The 17,500-nt window shown below is 41.1% G+C and overlaps 1 protein-coding gene across 5 annotated transcripts in view; it reads left to right on the top strand.

The window, feature by feature from the left end:
* The window catches only part of ST6GALNAC3 (ST6 N-acetylgalactosaminide alpha-2,6-sialyltransferase 3), a 523,767-nt gene that overhangs the window by 229,527 nt on the left and 276,740 nt on the right, over positions 1-17,500 (top strand). For all 5 annotated transcript variants that reach the window (XM_025417950.3, XM_025417949.3, XM_035717861.2 and 2 more), the window contains exon 2: positions 3,476-3,670. In XM_025417950.3, the coding sequence (XP_025273735.1) occupies positions 3,476-3,670 (195 nt within the window). The remainder of the gene's footprint in view (positions 1-3,475; positions 3,671-17,500) is intronic.

Here is a 17,500-nt window from a genome sequence, read left to right as displayed (position 1 = left end):
TCTGCCTGGAAAGCCTTTCCCATCTTCACTTGTCTAACTCCTCCTCATTCTTCAGGACTTCTTTTGAATACTGCCCCCCTGCCCCAAACCAGCATTCCTGGAACCATCCCATGCACACCCCTTCCCACTTCCTCTGAGCTGGCCCAGCGCCCTGTGCGTGACCTCCACTACCTCATTTGATGTTTGGCATCACACCCTTCTGTTTACTTTCCAGGTGTCCTAAGGTGTGACTCTAGAGGCGCTGTCTTACGGTCTTTTATGGTTTTATTTCTGCTTCTCAGCACCTCACCAAATCTGTACAGGGCACGGGCTCTTGAGTACATGGGACTTGAAGAAGGAGATACATTCCTGTACATCATACACAGTAGCATGTTGTGACTTCTCCAACGCCCCGGACCCTCTCTCTCTCTCTCTCTCTCTCTCTCACACACACACACACACACACACAGTCTCATTGCATTCTGCTAGACTTCCAGGAGCCTCATCCACAGTTTGCATTGTGATCGCCGAAGCTCAAGGTCATGCTTTGGCAGGAATGACTGCCAGGCGGAGGCGGATGCCCATCCGTGTTGCATAGTGTCGTCCTCGCTGTCTCCAGTGCAGAACGTGCTGGAACTCCAGCATTTTCTGGTGAAATTTCAGGGGGGCAGGATATCAGCCCTCTGAGAATGCTTTCATGTTCAACGAGAGTGCTGAAACGTAAAGAAAGGCAGAGGCTCCGGTCGAGGCAAGCCTGAGCCATGAAAGGAACACCTCTGTCCCCCGCAGAATACGATTCCGGGTCGAGCACAGGGGTGTCCGTGGGGCTTCCATTCTCCATTTGCTCCCGTCATCCTCTCTGGGCTCATTATTTGGTTCCCTTTGATAAAACACGGGAGGCAGACGTGGATTACTAGGGAGCAGACTTTGACAACTGTGATTTCATTTCAGTTTGAAGCCTCTCTCCACAAACGGTTGATTTATTTTCCTCTCGTGTATGCATTATGTGTGGCTGTGTAAGATCAGGGAATTCAGAAAGGCCCTCTGTGCCTTTGTCCCCAAGCCCCCAGCCATGCAACGCAGTGCAGGTACCAGGAGGGCCAGAGAGCCCTGCTGATCTCTGGAATAGACAAAGGCACGGATCCCATCTGAGTCTCCTTCAAAGAAAACTGCTGCTTTGCAACAAGCTCCCGGATGGCGATAAAAAAGGTTCTTACCTGTTTACTTAATGGGTGACTGGCCTCTTTGCTTTTATTTAGCCATCTGTTCTGGTCTGTGTCCCTTTAAACTTGTAAGATCCATCACCTCATTTAAGCTGTTACCTTGACACATTGCAATGTTGTGGACATAATGATTCCACAGAGGAGCAAATTAAAACAGTTTTTCATGATTAGAAGGTTAAATGAGGTAAGGCGGTGGGAGTTAGTGGTGAGATAAGGGGTTTTGAGGAAGCAGAACTCAAGGGACTTTCAGGTGATTGAGAAATGAGGCTGGCTTGACGGAGGGATGGGGCCTTTACAGATGATGGGGGCTGAGCAAGAGCAACGACTTCCTTTGGGGTCTCTGGCTTCTGGGGGCTTATTCCACTGTCCTTGTAGAGACTGGGATCATGGCCCAGGAGGGGACAGGGGCTGGCTTTGGGTTCCTTTTTTCCTTTGGGATGTTCTGTGAAGAGCAAAAAGAAGCCTATTTCACCAGGCAGTGGTGAGCTGGAAACACAACAATGACGCATACGCACTCGTGCTGGGAACGTTATCTGGCCTCCTTTAAGTTTGAAGAAGAATCAAGGGCCAAGACCAGCTTCACGGAGGAATATCTCCTTGCACCTTCACCCTGGACTCGAAGGCAGGGTTGTTTCTGACACCTGCCCTCTGCTCCACTCTTTCTTCTTGCTCTAGACTTGACCTTCCACCTGCCCCCCGGATGGCTCCATTCAGATGACCCGCCATCTGGATGAAAACGAGGACTTAGAAAGCCCAGGGTTTTATCCTCTTAATCTTTTATATCAGTTCTTGCTCTGACTGCTCTGGTTTCTCCTGATAGGACCAGTATTCTTGCAGTTACCTGTCTAGACTCAAACTCTCTGGCATCTCCGAATTTTCCATCGGCACCTCGGTCCCATCAGGAGCCACGCTCTCTGCCTACCTCCTAAACTGAGTTTCTCACATCGTTTTCTACCTTCGTGCCCCTCACCACTGCTCTGGTGTCCACCCCTCATTCCTTCTGTCCCAGCAAGGTGGAGTAGCGTCCTAACTAGTTGCTGCCTAGCTTTAGTTTCTCCTGCTCTAAAACATCTAAAGCACTGACGTTTGATGGTAACAGTCACCTTTAAAAAAATTAAACAATCGAACAAACAAAACCCCCTTTGGTTTTCCGTCACCTAGCAAACTCCTTAGACTCCTCAGCGTGGTGCTGCAGGCGGCCTCCATACAGTTACCATTTGCGTTTCCAGCTTTTTCTCCTCCTCTGTGCCCCAGGAAGACAAAGTGCTGTGTAGCTATGAGTAACCCCATGTTTCTTGCTGCCTTGGGGTGTTCCCTCTACCTAGAAAGCGTCACTCACACATCTCTACCGATTAAAACTCATGCATTTTATCCAGCCCCATCTCAACAGCATCTCTGCTTTCCCCCACCCCAGTCAGCTGCAGTTGCTCCTGCGCTTGTTCCATGGCAACACATTTACAGGAATGTTCTTACGCTGCTTGGCATAGATTTTTTTTTTTGTCCCGCTCATATTCTTAGCTTTTTGAGTCTTACCTTTTGCATGTTCTATAGCACAGGCGAAGTTTCCTGCGTGTCATGCGTGCTGGATAAAGAAACAAAGTAGTTGTTGATAGAGTGTCTACAAGGACGTGAAAAATCCATCCACTTATTTGTTCATTTGTTGATTCGCTCAAATGTTTCTTGGGCGCCTACAACTGTGTTAAGGACCTGGGGTTCAGAGAGATCATTATGACAGTACGTGCGCCTTCTCCAGGACATCACGATTAGATGGAGGAAAAGTCACGTAAATAATTATACGATGAAATATGTGCAACAATAGATGTGCCTGCGAGGTATGAGAGCGGCAGGACTACTTGTTTCTAGTAGGGCAGATAGGTTGGGGTGAAGGGATGATGGTGGAAGGGGCCTGAGCAGTTAGGAAGGGCTTCCTGTAGTTGGGAATGTGTGGTTTGCATTTTGAAAATGGAAGAGAAGTTGTTGAGGAATACAGGGAAGCGAGGAAGTGTAGGGATAGAAGGAAAGGCGATGTAAGAGAGCTGCCCTGCTTGCTCTCAGAGGCTCACCAAAGCGACCCGGTCACCAAATGATTACATTCTGTCTCCAAGTGAAATATCCTCAAGGGCACAGTCCTTTGATCCCTTTGAAAGAAAAAGCGAGAGAAATAAAGAAACCTCCCTCTGTGACTACTTTTGGTTGAAAGTCATTCATTTGTTCATTCATTCACTCATTCTTCTTCTTCTTCTTCTTTATTTTTTTTTTTAATGTTTTTGTAGCGAAAGTCAATGATTGCAGTGAGCTTCATAGCCGCGTTCCTCTTCCTGCTGGTTGTACGCCTTGTAAATGAAGTGAATTTCCCACTGCTGCTAAACTGCTTTGGACAGCCTGGCACAAAATGGATCCCATTCTCCTACACATATAGGCGGCCCCTTCGAACTCACTATGGCTACATAAATGTGAGGACACAAGAGGTAAGACCTCAGAGGGTTTCCTAGGATTCGTGAGTATCCAAGGTAACAGGCTCCCAATCACTGAACTTACTCTCTCTACCCCTACAGGCTTCTTTGGGTCCCTGGCATTTTCTGTTTTCTCATTCTTAGACATTTACTGACACATGCCTAAAGTCTGCTGACCCCGCTACACCAAATCCTCTGATTCACTAGCTTCATGTGGAGTTGAGGAGGCAATTACTTGTTTTCCTGGTGGTTTGTGGCATAACATACATATCTTTCTATTTCAAAACTCTGATCAGCAGTTACCAGCTGGAGAACTGGCTGGCTTTATTTCCTGGAGGTCAACTGGTTGGGGACAGCTCTTTGTAGAACTGCAGAGAAGCATTTATTTTCTTTAAAACTCTGTAATCCTTAGACCTGGAGCTAGAAAGGCCAAGCTGATTTTAAAATTCTCCATGGCTGCAGAGATAATGGGATTTAAAGAGTCTCCAAATTTAAAGGGGTTAAAATCATTTAAGTCCCTTAATCACTGAACCTCTAAATCTTCGTAGCCATTTGGTAGTACAGGAGAGGATGGAGGCACATGGACAACTGGAAAGTATGCTACAATGTGCTAATAGCATGTTTGCAAGCAAGGATTTGTATCGTGGAGGGAAGTAAAAAATAATGAACCTCCCAAAATGTGTGAAGTGTCAAGAAGTGGTTAATTCAATTGTTTTCACTATTTGTTTCTATAGGGTGGGATAAATGCGAGATTAATATTTATAGATGTGAAGTCCAAAGGCTAGTTGGAGTTGTTGGTGACAAGGGTGCAAGTCACCTCACTGGGAAGAGTTTTGGATCAGATCCCATTGAAAGGCCATGTTGTAGAGATACTAGAGAGGAGACTTAGGTACAAAAAACTAGCTGCTCCTGTCCCGAGAGCTATTCTTTTTTTTTTTTTTTTTTTTCTTTTTCTGAGAGCTATTCTTAGTATCCAGGGAAGATTACTGAAAGCTGGCTTGGCCCATCCCCTTTTGTAAGCAATATTAGTCATTGCTTCTGGTTAATTTGGTTTTTTTGAAAATTCTTTTCTGTATCTGTAGGATTTACAGCCTTTTTATTAGACCTTTATAGTAAAAAGAAAAAATGCACCATTAATAACTGGTAAATTCTTAGGAGACTTGCTTGATGTTTATCCTTTCAATGGTTTTAAATTAATTTTTTAAAAAGTGCCCATTGCTTGCATTTGTTCAGTGTCCTAATAAATTGATTACCTGTATAAAGATGGATCTCTTAGAGAATCGTTTGTGTCACTCTCATCTTCTGTTACTTTCATTTTTGGCTGTTACTGAATATTCTGTAACTGCTGGATTGTGTCGATCATCTCACAAGTGCCTGTTACAGGTAGAAAATGAAACGTGAGTAAAATGTCTCATGAATTACTCTCGTGAGTGAAATCCCACCAAATATTAAAGATCCTGTCATTTATCTAAATATTAATGGATTGGATCTTGGAGCAGTACTGGAAAACTGACCTGAAGATGCAGTTCTTTAATTAAAGTCACATCAACCAGGCTACCTTTGAAATTCTGTTGGTATAGTGTTTTTTTTTTTTTAATTTTTATTTATTTATGATAGTCACAGAGAGAGAGAGAGAGAGAGAGAGAGGGGCAGAGACATAGGCAGAGGGAGAAGCAGGCTCCATGCACCGGGAGCCTGATGTGGGATTCGATCCCCGGTCTCCAGGATCGTGCCCTGGGCCAAAGGCAGGCGGCAAACCGCTGCGCCACCCAAGGATCCCGGTATAGTTTTTAATATAGTGAATTTATCAGATGATACTGATCATTATTTTGCTCCCACAGAGGGTCCATCTTGGGAGGAAGCATGATTCCTGGAAAGAGTTTTTAAGCTTTGGAGGCTCACAGGCATGGGTTGCGTGCCAGTTCTGACATGTAGAAAGTAAGGACAGCAACAGTATCTGTCAAAATTATTATAAATACCAGATGGGCAAAAAATTAGGAAGCTGACTATAGCAAGTGTTGGTGAGGATATAGAACAATAGGATTTTGTTTTTGAGAGAGAGAGAGAGAGAGGGGCAGAGGGAGAGGGAGCAAGAGAATCTTCAGCATATTCCACGCTCAATGCAGAGTCTGACGTGGGGCTCGATCTCACAACCCTGAGATCATGACCTGAGCTGAAATCAAGAGTTGGATGCTTAACTGACTGAGCCACCCTGGTGCCCCTAGAACAATAGAGATTCTTATACACTAGTATGGGCAATATAAATTGGAACAACCATTTTAGAAAAAAAATAGCTTCCTCTTATCGAGTGGAGTTGAAGATCTGCAATACACCACGCCCCAGAATTTCCAGTCATTGAAATACTGGAGACGTTCATGAGCACACGCACCAGGAGGCTTATGTGGCAGCATTATTCAAAATAGCTAGAACCTGGAAGCAACCCAAGTGTCTGTCAGAAGGAGAATGGATTAAAATTGTGCTACATACCCTGAAATACCCTACAGCCATGAAAATGAAGAAACTGCTATGCATGACACTATGGATGAATCTTACATAAACAATTTTGAGCCAAAGATGCAAGAATAATAAAATGCAGAGTGTGATTCTGTTTATAGATCACAGGAAACAGCAAAACTAAATGATGTTGCTTAGGGACATATATCGGAGATAAAACTACAAAGAAAAAAAGAATAAGAAAATTATCGTCGTAGAAGTGAGGAGAGAGTTTGTTATCAGGGTGGGTTTCTGGATATGTGCAGTATCCTGTCTCTTGATCCAGTTGGAAGTTACATGGGTGTTCACATCCTGAGTATTTATTAAGCACACGTTCATGTTTCACTTCTGTGCACGTCTATATCATAATAAAAAAAATTTAAAAATATATCCTGAGCCCAGGTAGGGTATTTCCTGACCAGGAATCATTACAAAGCATTTCACCTAATTTAACAGCAGGAAGTAATTAAAAAGAGGCAGCGGGGCATTAAGCAACCTAAAACAAACTAGAAATATTTGAAATAGGCAATTTTACCAAATGCAAAGACTAACAGATATACAGGTAACTTATTCCTCTAGTCTCTGCATGACTGAGAATTTCCATACTGTAACATGAGTGCAGGTGATGAGCGGGAAATTTTGCATGGAAGTTGAAAAACAATATAATAATATCCAAAGAGAAGGATGGATTTTCCTCAAACAGTTTTAGGATAAATTGAGAGGAAAAGCAAAATTTGGTGGCTCTTTACCTCCCTTTTCATTGATTTCATCTTTCCTTCTCAAGAGTTCCACCCCATTCTCACCCCCATGTCTGCGCTTCTCTCTTACTCCCAAATGCTCTGTGCGCTGGCCCTCACCAGATAATTGGCTTCAGATGTAATCCTTGCCAGAGACGGTTGCATTTAAATAAGGCTTGCATTAAATAAGGGAAGAAAAAAATCTTCAAGAACCAAAGTAATGTAGCTTAAATGATAGGTGGTAGACTTTATGTTATGAGGCAAACAGCTTCAAGAGTGACCCTCAAACCTCGCTTCAAGGATGGCCACACACTCCTATGTTCCTATTCTCTCCAATTTAATCAGGAGAAGAGTCAATAGCCATGGCTTAGCTGAGTCAAGTGGTCACCAAGCTGATGTGTTTATTTTAATATCTTGGTCCTTGAGGTTTTCTCAAGTTTCTCAGAAGAAAGCACAAGCTTCCTAGAAACCACCAGACTTCCAGGAATTTTTTGAGCATGTAGGCATGCCAGCAATGATTTCCAGACCTAGAACATCTGCAAACGTGATCATTGCCGATGATGGCTTTATTGCCTGTTGCGTTAGCTGGACCAGACGTTGCCGCCACTGAATAAAGGTTTGGTGAGCAAAAATGTTTACCAGAGAGGATCTCTCTCCGCTACTGTCTAAAACAAAGTGGGGGTGGGAGGGGGGCAGAATTAGGTTGAAGATATAGTGGACTTTGGGGAGAGCTGGGTTGCTTGGGAGCAAAATCTGATTCTCTGGTTCCTGTTAAAAATGAGATGAGCTCTGGTCCCTTTGGCTCGGCTCAAGTGGAAGTATAGGCAGTCTTATGAATCTACGGCAGTCTGTCTTGAAGACCTCACAGATGGTAAATTATACTCTGTTCAAGCTTGGCTTGATTTTATCAATACCCTGTTCTTGAATGACCTATTCTCAAGGGAAGTGCCCAAAGTAAAAGTACAAGGAATACAAGAAAGATTAAACAGGTGGACTTGCTTATATTTTAGATTGTTAGAGTATTTTTTTTCCCCTGGTTCAGACCCATAAAAAGGACTATGTTTTGAAAACTATGGAGACTTATTCTAGAGGATTTAAATTGAAAGAATTAAAATACCCTTCCCACCAAAGCATGGACATTCTAAAAATCAAATAATGGGTGGTTGGCTCCCATTCTTTACCCTGTGGCCCTTCTCTTTCTTAACCAGTATAGGCTAAAGTCCTTATCTTTGGGGAAGGAGCAGTCTTGAGAGGCAGGGAAGTAAAATGAGTATCCGTGAACTGGGTAAGTGCTGAAGTCCTGAAAGTCCCTGCTGGCCTCAGAACCTGGAATTCCTCATCAGTACTTCTGTTTGATCTGACATCAACCATAAGGTAGTACCAAACTGAAGTGTGGACCTAGGGAGATTTAACTTTTTCAGTTGGCCTTGTACTCCCCCTGCACTCCACCCCGCTTTAATTCCTGACCCCCTAGCTGCTCAGATTTGCCCGCCAATGTCTTTACTGTGTTCATAATGCAACTCTCCATTTTACTAGGACGCATCTGGGGGAGCCCACCTATAGCATTATGGCAGAGTTACTGTATTCTCATTTGACCTTGGACATGGTAAAAAGCACATGACACCCAATGTGTTTCAAAAAAAACAAAAAAACAAAAAACCCTACCAATGCTTGGCAGTAACCCATGAACTCTGCTTTCTCCTTAATGCAAATGTTAATGATTTGTTTTAAAATTAAGGAATTGTGCCAGATGGGGAAGGCGTAAAAGGCTAACTACTGTAGGGCTTGGTTCAGGTAGCCATTGTCTCTCCCTGTTTGAAATCATGGATGATTTTGAGGAAAGGGAAGGAAATGAACTGCAGGCTAGATTCTGTTTGCTTTCTAGACCATGGAATTAGTCACTGTGTTGTCTTTTTTGTTGGGTGACCTGGTGTGAAGACACTGCTCAGAGCAAGGAACCTGCAACTTATTTGCATTAACTACTTAGATAAGAGAATCAGGCTCTGGCGATCAATAGGATGCCCAGCCAGATCTTCCTGGGGATCAGTGGGGGTGACAGATGTCTTCCTCACATCTGATAAAAGAATATAACATGCTAGAGCCGCAGAAGATTTCTGGTGTTTGTGGAAGAGTGCCCTTTCAGCTGGTACCCAAAGATGTGCTAAGTGAAGAGACACAGGATTTCTGGAACATAGCAGTCAAGTTGTAGGGCTGCATATTGATTTGCTTAACAATTTAATGAGGCCGAAATATGCCTCTTTTAAAAATGAGAACATTTTAAAGCCTCAAGTAGACTAAATAAGAATACTTAGGATCAGTTGCTGTGACAGACAGGCCGTACTAGCCTAATTAAAGATGTGCATAACATATTGATGTTGCAATAGAATTTCCTGAATTGTGGTTATAGCAACAATTAAGGAACAGAGCTGACTTTCTTGGCAATAAAAGCACACACTCCACAAATTCAAATAAATGTACACATGTAACTAAAACTGACATGAATAGGTTTTCTATATTTGGGAATATAGGCTTTGGGCTTTACATAAGTATATTGAGAACAATTATATGCAAATGAATGTTCCAGAAGTTTAAATCTGATCAATTTAATTGTTAATTAAATTCTGAATATTCGCATTAGTGTAATCGTAAAGCAAAAGGAATTTCAACTATTAAATTGTTATAGAAAAGGAAACAACTAAATTAACATATCGTAAAGATTACTTATTTGGCATGTGCATATTGGATGCATCATTTTTAAGATAATTTATCTTTTCCCTAAGTACGAGGGCATATATTTATTGAGTGGAGAGGAGGTGATATGTTTCTCAGTGGGATCGTGAGATAGCAACTCCCAAGCAGTGGCTGCATCTCCAGGCTGTCTATGCTCCAGGACTGCATGAGGCGGGCCAGACAGAGCTGCGGGCTGGAATAACTCCAGGAAGCTTTTGTGGGAGAGGTGAGACATGTGTGTAGGAGAAGGATTTGGATGGGATGGAGAGAGGAGAGAAAGTTAGTTGGGGAAAAGAGCGGGAGCCAAAGTTCTGAATAGACACTGCCCATTTTCTTTCCACTCTTAACACTCCCAAGAGGCCAAGTGCATGACATCAAAAGTCAAGGTGGATTTCTGCTGGCCATGCTGGTCACCGCCAGTGCCTCCCACTCCCTTGATCCATTTCTTACCTCTTTCTGGTTCTGTCAGCCTTGTTGCTAATCTCTTGCCTCCTCATTTTGTTTGGCTGGTTACCCCAAGTCTTGGAGTGCTCTTACTCTGGTCCTACTCTCCCAAAAACTACATGTGGGGTCACATCTAATAATGCTTCTCTCTGTGAACCCCCAACATAGACATGGAGTCCCGTGCCCCGGGGATCCCACAGGCACTGCTATAGGCCTTCATGATCCTCTGACTTTGCAGAGAAGGAAATCAGACACCTGCGGGGGGAATAAGTAGGCCAACCTGCCTGGAATGCAACTTACTCTTGGGAATAGAAGGTAAACTGTGCATTCATTGAGTAATGGTGATGTAGGATGTGAATGGGATCCCTGAAAAGGGAACAACCATGTGTATACTTAGCAAAACAGTAATATATACATAAATACACATTCATGAACCAATATATATAAACATGTAGGAAATACATACATACATATATATACTTTCATGGATGCAATTTCATGAAATTGAAATTGCTCCCATGCTCACAGGACAATTTATATTTTCTTAAATATGCACATACTATATATGCATGTATACTATATTACATAATAAAATCATTAAAATATATGATTAGCCAGTTAGGTGTATGTGGTGTCTCTTAATGCTTGTCTCCTCTCTGCCACCTCCTTATTACAGAAATAGTCCCTCCTTTCTGATGACAAGGGTGAGCAGAAAATTCAGGCCAGTGATTGGCCAATCAAGTGATTGGTCAAAAGATGGACACATGGCTCAAGAGAAACCGTTTAGAACTCTTCCCAGATTTTATTGTTTTTCTGGGTAATGCTATGCTCTTTTCTTTGGTCTTAGAGCCATTGAGATGTGATTCTCTGGGTGGCAGTGGCTGTGTTCCCTGGAAAGAACAAGACCAAGGCCCTGAGAGAAGCAGAAATAGTTGCAGAGCTAAAGTGAGGGCCTGAACAAATGCTCTGGTGCTGAGACCAGCCATTCCTGAAGCCAGTCTGCCTTCCTCTGTGGTTTGGGCACATAAGCTAATAAATCCCTCCTTTTTACATGTGCTACTTTGAACTATGTTTTGGTCACTTGCAACCAGGGTCTTAGCTGATACATACATTATATGTTGTAGGTGTTTTGTAAGAACAACAACCAAACATTTTGAAACTCATCTTTAAACAAGGGGCTGCCTGCAGAATGAGAGGAGCTATTTCTCCAAATCCATACTTCATACCTGCTGGGAGGCTGTGCACGAGGAGACATGTCTGTCCATCCATTGGTCAGATCAAGTGTCCACAGAGATGCACACTGTGTATCTTCTTGCTCAGGGATATATATTTAAGAACCTAGCTTGTTCTTTTGAGGGAGTAAAGTGAAGGTCACAATGTCCCAAGGTCATCAGCCTGAAAAATGGCCAGACGAGACTGATTACTTACTGACTTTCTAGTCTTACTCAACTGATAAATCATATAGTTTTATTATAATTATTCAGATGAAATCTTCCCTATTGCTATGAGGCATCATCAGTCAAAATAGATTGATTTTCACTTTACAAATCACATTTGTTATTGATGAAAGATCCATTATTATCATAGTTTTCAATGTAGTAATTGGTTCCCTAGGAAGATACAGGGAATTTTATTCATCACAGAACCTTAGGTAGATAAATACCCATTTGCCAGCTGCCATGTTAACACACTTGAAAGGGGCCTCTCAGAAATTGAAATTTATTTGTGACAAGCAAAGAAAGACAAAACAGAGCACCCATGCATGAGCCCCTTGATTTGAGAGTTGAAAAAGATGACTGTACTACGGCCCCAATGATACGAGCTTGGGTTCACCTTTCCTCAAGTTCCAGCTAATAGTCAACAGAATGACTAGCACAAAACCATTTATCAAGTGGCAGTTAGTATTAACTATGAATATTAGTCAATCCCCAAATACTTAATACGTGCTTGTTCAGTTCCAGATCATGTGCTAGGGATCAGCAAGAAACCTCACTTTCCAGAAAAACTAAAATTGGGATTCACCAAGAAAGAGAATGAGAAAGACCCAGTTACAAGTGTCCTGGAACAATACCACCTAAAGGGCATTGACATTCAGCACCACAGGTTTATTCCACTGCTGTTAAGAGTAGAGAACATTCAAGTAATTTCATTAAAAAAATATATATATATATATATTTTTTTTATTTAAATTCAATGAATTAACATATAATCTATTATTGGTTGCAGACGTAGAGTTCTGTGGTTCATCAGCCTTATATAATACCCAGTGCTCATTACATCACGTGCACTCCTTAATGTCCACCCAGTTACTCCATCCCCCGTTCCCCTGCCCCACTCCCCTCCAACGACCTTCAGTTTTTTTCCTATAATCAAGAGTCTCTTATGGTTTGTCTTCCTCCTCTGACTCTGTCTTCTTTTATTTTTTCCTCTCTTCCCTTTCAATCCTCTGTTTTGTTTTTTAAATCCCACATACGAGTGAGATCACATTAACAATTGTACTGAATGTCTGGAAGATCATTTTTCACTAAGTAGATGGCATCAAGTCGTGATTTCTCTAGCCTAATGATTTTCCAGAGTAGGCTTACAAAGGCTTACTTACAAAAGAAAAATATTTATTAAAGAATTTTCATTTCTAAAGTAATTCTATAGCCCCTATATCAAATAGTCTCCTACAGGGAGATGGTGTATCTGGTTCATTAAGCAATCTGGCTTAAAGGAAAAATTTGAAGTATCTAATAAACAGATGATTGATATAAAAGAAAATGAAATTAAGAGTTCTGGCAATATCTGTCTAAGAGAACCCAACAGGCCTCTTGCTGTAACACCAGGTTCTGCTGGATAAAATAGGACACCTTATTTAATGCCCAGCTGACCTTGCCAGGAAGCAGGGAAATCTTTAGACACCCGGAAGTGAGAAGGAATGGAAAGAAGTAAGCATGAATGCTGACGGTGTGGTTTCCTGGGGTTTTATTAGACAATAAGAACCTACCCCTCCCTATTCCCCATTCCTCACAGGGCCCTAAAGCTGGGCTTTTACAAGCTCTCCCCTAGTGAGAGAAGAGGCTAGGGGAAAAACCTAAAAACTGGCACAGAGGGCAGATAAGGAGGCTTACTTTTATCTTTGGTCTTTGGATAACAAAAACTTATCTCTGGAAATTCAAAATGCTAGACCTCTACCCTGGTGGTCTTACAGTTTGAATTTTACTACTTGCATTTCTAGGAAACCTGCAAGATGAGAAATCAACCCCAAATTTGGTGCCCAGCTAGTGATAAACTGGGGCTAAAGAGACTACAACTCCTCTGGAGGGTGTTCCCACAACTCAGACACAAGGGAGTCTTCAAATGCACCATTAAATATGACAATACCCAAGGAAGCAGTCTGTTTATTGTGATTATTTGCATGCTTTGCTGTAGAAGATATCACTGTTGATTACCCTGTGTTTCCCTGTACTTAGTTGTGGTGTTTCATCGTATCCTGTGCGTCTGTTCTCTCATCCTCCTCAATGGAAGAATTAATTCCAAAATATACGTGGTTCAAGGCATTTGGGAGAAGGGATTGTAGACCTGTGTACTTAAGCACTTCACGTGCCTTTATTTCTTTTAGTCCGTACAGACTATATGCTGTTTTACTGATTTAATTAATAAGCACCCAAATTGGTGATTCTGTGCCGGTGACTTTAGTTGTCCTGTGAGGGAAAAGGCAGAGACTGAGATTGCACTGGCCAGCAGATTTCATTAAATGGTTTCATGAGGGTTCGTCAGTTTGGTCAGAAAGGTCATTGGCTCACACTTGCTGAATACACGGCATGCTGTGCCCCATGGTAGGCTCTGGAACTGTAAAGATAGAAACACTTTTTTTGTTGAAAAGTACAGAGCAATTATTCATAATGTTAGGTGGTGATAAGCGAGATGGAGTAGTATATGTGGAGGATGGTTTCACCTCTTGAAATGTAGACCGAGAAAGGTTTGGAGACAGTGGCTCAAGATATTAAGCATAGTGGTCTTTGTCTAGATGGTATTTTAGGTGAACCTTCTCTTAAACATGCTTTCCAGTTTTTCTACAATGAACGAGTAGTGTGTTTATTATTTAAAAAAATTACTAGAATTAAGCACTTTATTTTTAAAGCAATATCTATCTGAAACATTTCAGAGCTGTTTCCATCATCGACAAAAAATAGAATTTAAAATAGCTAAATAAATACTTGCTTGGAGTATCTTAAAAGTGAGTCTTCTCACACTCCTTACGTGTGGGTTGCTTATAGTGACTTCCTTCCAAAAAGTACAATATAGAAAGAGGAAAAAATAGTAATTTTATAGTAAGAAACCTGGCAAATACTACCTCAGCCAAGTGAACAAGGTCAACATCAATAGTGATAAATCATGTTGGTAGTATATACCCTTGGTGTGATGCCATGAAATGACATTTTGCTTCTATGTTTTTCTCCCAAACCCATAACTCCTGTGTACTCATGAGAAAAGCCCCAGACAAATATAAGTTGAGCACCATTCCCTCAAAAACAAGGGAAGTTTTAAGAAGCTGCCAAAGCCAAGAGGCTCCTAAGGAGACATGACTACTAACTGTAATATGGTATCCTGGTTGCATTCTTGGAACAGAATAAGGATATTAGGTCAAAACTAAGGAGATCTCAATAAAGTGTGGACCTTAGTTAATAATAACTTATCAATATTGGTTCATTGAGTATAATAAATGTATCCTAGTGTCAGATCATGATAAGAGGGCAAACTGGATATGGGGTATTTGGGAACTCTCTGTATTGTCTTCTCAATTTTTATGTGACTCTAATACTCTTCTAAAATAAGTTTATTTTTTAAAATGGCATTAGATTTTAGACCTGTGTATCTGGAAGCTTGGAATCGCCATTAACTGAGATGAAGAAGAACAGAACAGGTGCTTCAAAATAATTTGAAATCTATATGAGTCCAGCTCCACAGCAAGGGATTAGTATAATTCAAATGAATTGTGAACACAGCATTGTCTTAATTTTCTATGCTGAATACAATAAGTACTGTTGGAAAAAAGTGACTGTTCCAGAGGTAATTCCTGTAGTCCTCAGAAATCTTACAAAATTCAGATTCTTCCAAGATTCCTCCAAGAACACATTGGAAGCCAATCAGAGCTTTTAAATTCCTGGTAGTTGTCTTCATGCACTTAAGCAATTTCCTCTGTTGTTAATACAACCTGTTTTTTGGCAATGCAAATGATTTGTACAATTCCTAGAAAGATACAAGTAAATTATTTCTTGGTGGTTCTGTATGGTATTGCATTTTGCCAATAACTTTCTTTTTTTTTTTCATTTTTTAAAGATTTTATCATTTGTTTTAGAAAGGGAGAGAGTGTATGCAAACTGGGAGGGAGGGGGAGTGGGAAAGAATCTCAAGTCAGCTCTGCACTGAGTGCCAAGCTCCATATCACAACCCTAATATCATGACCTGAGCAGAAACAAGAGTCGGACACAACCGACTGAGCCACCTATGTTTCCCTTGCCAATAACTTTCTAATCAGGCTCAATAATGTTTATTGGGGGCAGCCCGGGTGGCTCAGCGGTTTGGCGCCTGCCTTCAGCCCAGGGCACGATCCTGGAGACCCAGGATCAAGTCCCATATCAGGCTCCCTGCGTGCAGCCTGCGTCTCCCTCTGCCTGTGTCTCTGCCTCTCTCTCTCTCTCTCTCCCTTTCTGTGTGTCTCATGAATTAAAAAAAAAAAAAAAAAAAAATCTTAAAAAAAATAAATAATGTTTATTGGATTGAGGACACATATATCTTTCCCAAAGCTCACATAACAGTAGTAATAATAATGATGATGATGATAAACCAACACGTACAGTGCTTGCTCTGTGCCAGACACCATTCAAAGTGCTTTACACGTACTGATTTATTTAAACCTCGTAATTCTAATAATTCGGTATTATTCTCATCCCATTTTGCAAATGAGGAAACAGAGGCTCTGAGAGGATAAGTAACTTGTCAAAGGTTTTCCATTGTCTGGAAGTGGAGTTGCTGGGATTTGTATCCTGGCTCCAGAGCCTCTGTTCTTCGCCACCACACATACTGCCTCTTATAATAAGAGCTAACATTTATATAGAGTAATCACATCTCTGCTGCAGAAAAGATGTTAACTTGAGGATGAGGATTTTTCTTCCTCAAAAAATGCCTCTTTCACATTTCTTATATATGCCAGAGGTAAGATAAATGCTCCTGAAGCACTGTAATAACTTCAAAATGTTCTGTATAGGTAATATCCCCCACGTTTCAGTATGTAGAAGGACTGTGCACCTATCATATATTGTTTTCTGGTCTTTGTTGTTTCTCCCAAAATCCTTGAGACAGAAGTAGTTTCATTTAAATATCTTCTTATGCCTTAGTTTTCTATTTAGTCTTTCTCGAAATGCAGACACAGTTACGTAGTTATGATTGTGCTATACATAAAGTTTGTGTATATTTTTTTACACTGCTAACCATTTATCACTACATTATTCTATAAATCCTTTTTCCCTTTGTTTTGGGAAGCCCATTATATATTTGTCTTGCATTTGTTTGTTGTACTGAACTCTCTCCTATAAGTCCCAGTCAAGTTTTAGAAGTTTCCCTTGGATTGTTTCCATTTGCAATCTCAGTGTTTTTAAATCATCTTTTTCTCACTTCTTTTCAATATTTTATTGCATGAACTAGAGTTTACCAACCAATGGTAAATAGTAGCGCCTAAAGAGATTTTTAAAAAGAGTGCTTCTACTGTTTGATCACTCAGTATCAAATTGACCTGACTTGATTGTCTTTGCTATATTAAGGAAGACTCCAATTGCTTCTAAAATTATTTTCTAAAATCCTATCTAATGTGTTGAATTTTGCCAAATGACTTTTTGGGCATCTATTGAAATGACTACGATTTTTCTCTTGAAACTTATCAAGATGGTGCTTTCTTGTTTTGAAACACCTTTACCAATTAATTTCTTTTTTCTTTTTTTCATAGTGTATGCATTAGTATGAATTCTTCAGAGAAACAGAACCAACGGGAAGTGTGTGTGTGTGTGTGTGTGTGTGTGTGTGTGTGTGTGTGTAGAGAGAGAGAGAGGGAGAGAGAGAGATTTGTTTTAAGGAATTGGCTCACATGTTTGTGGAGGCCTGGTGAGTCCGAAATATGATGGGGTAGCAGTCTTGAGTTGCAGTTTGAGTCTAGAGACAGTCTGCTGAGAGAATTCCTTTTCATTTGGAGGAGGTAAACCTTTGTTCTAGTAGACCTTCAACTGATTGGATAAGGCCCACCCACATTATGGAAGATAATCTGCTTTACTCAAAAATCCAGCTTAAATGTTAATCTCATCAAAAAAACAAGTTCACAGACACATCCAGAATAATGTTTCACCAAGCACCTAGCCATCAGGGCTCAGTAAGTTAACATATAAAATTCAGTATAACAGTATGT

This window comes from Canis lupus, chromosome 6 (genome assembly GCF_003254725.2).
Source record: "Canis lupus dingo isolate Sandy chromosome 6, ASM325472v2, whole genome shotgun sequence".
Classification (NCBI taxonomy): domain Eukaryota; kingdom Metazoa; phylum Chordata; class Mammalia; order Carnivora; family Canidae; genus Canis; species Canis lupus.
Note: the sequence above shows the minus strand (reverse complement) of the source record. Positions and strands in the feature narration are given on the sequence as shown.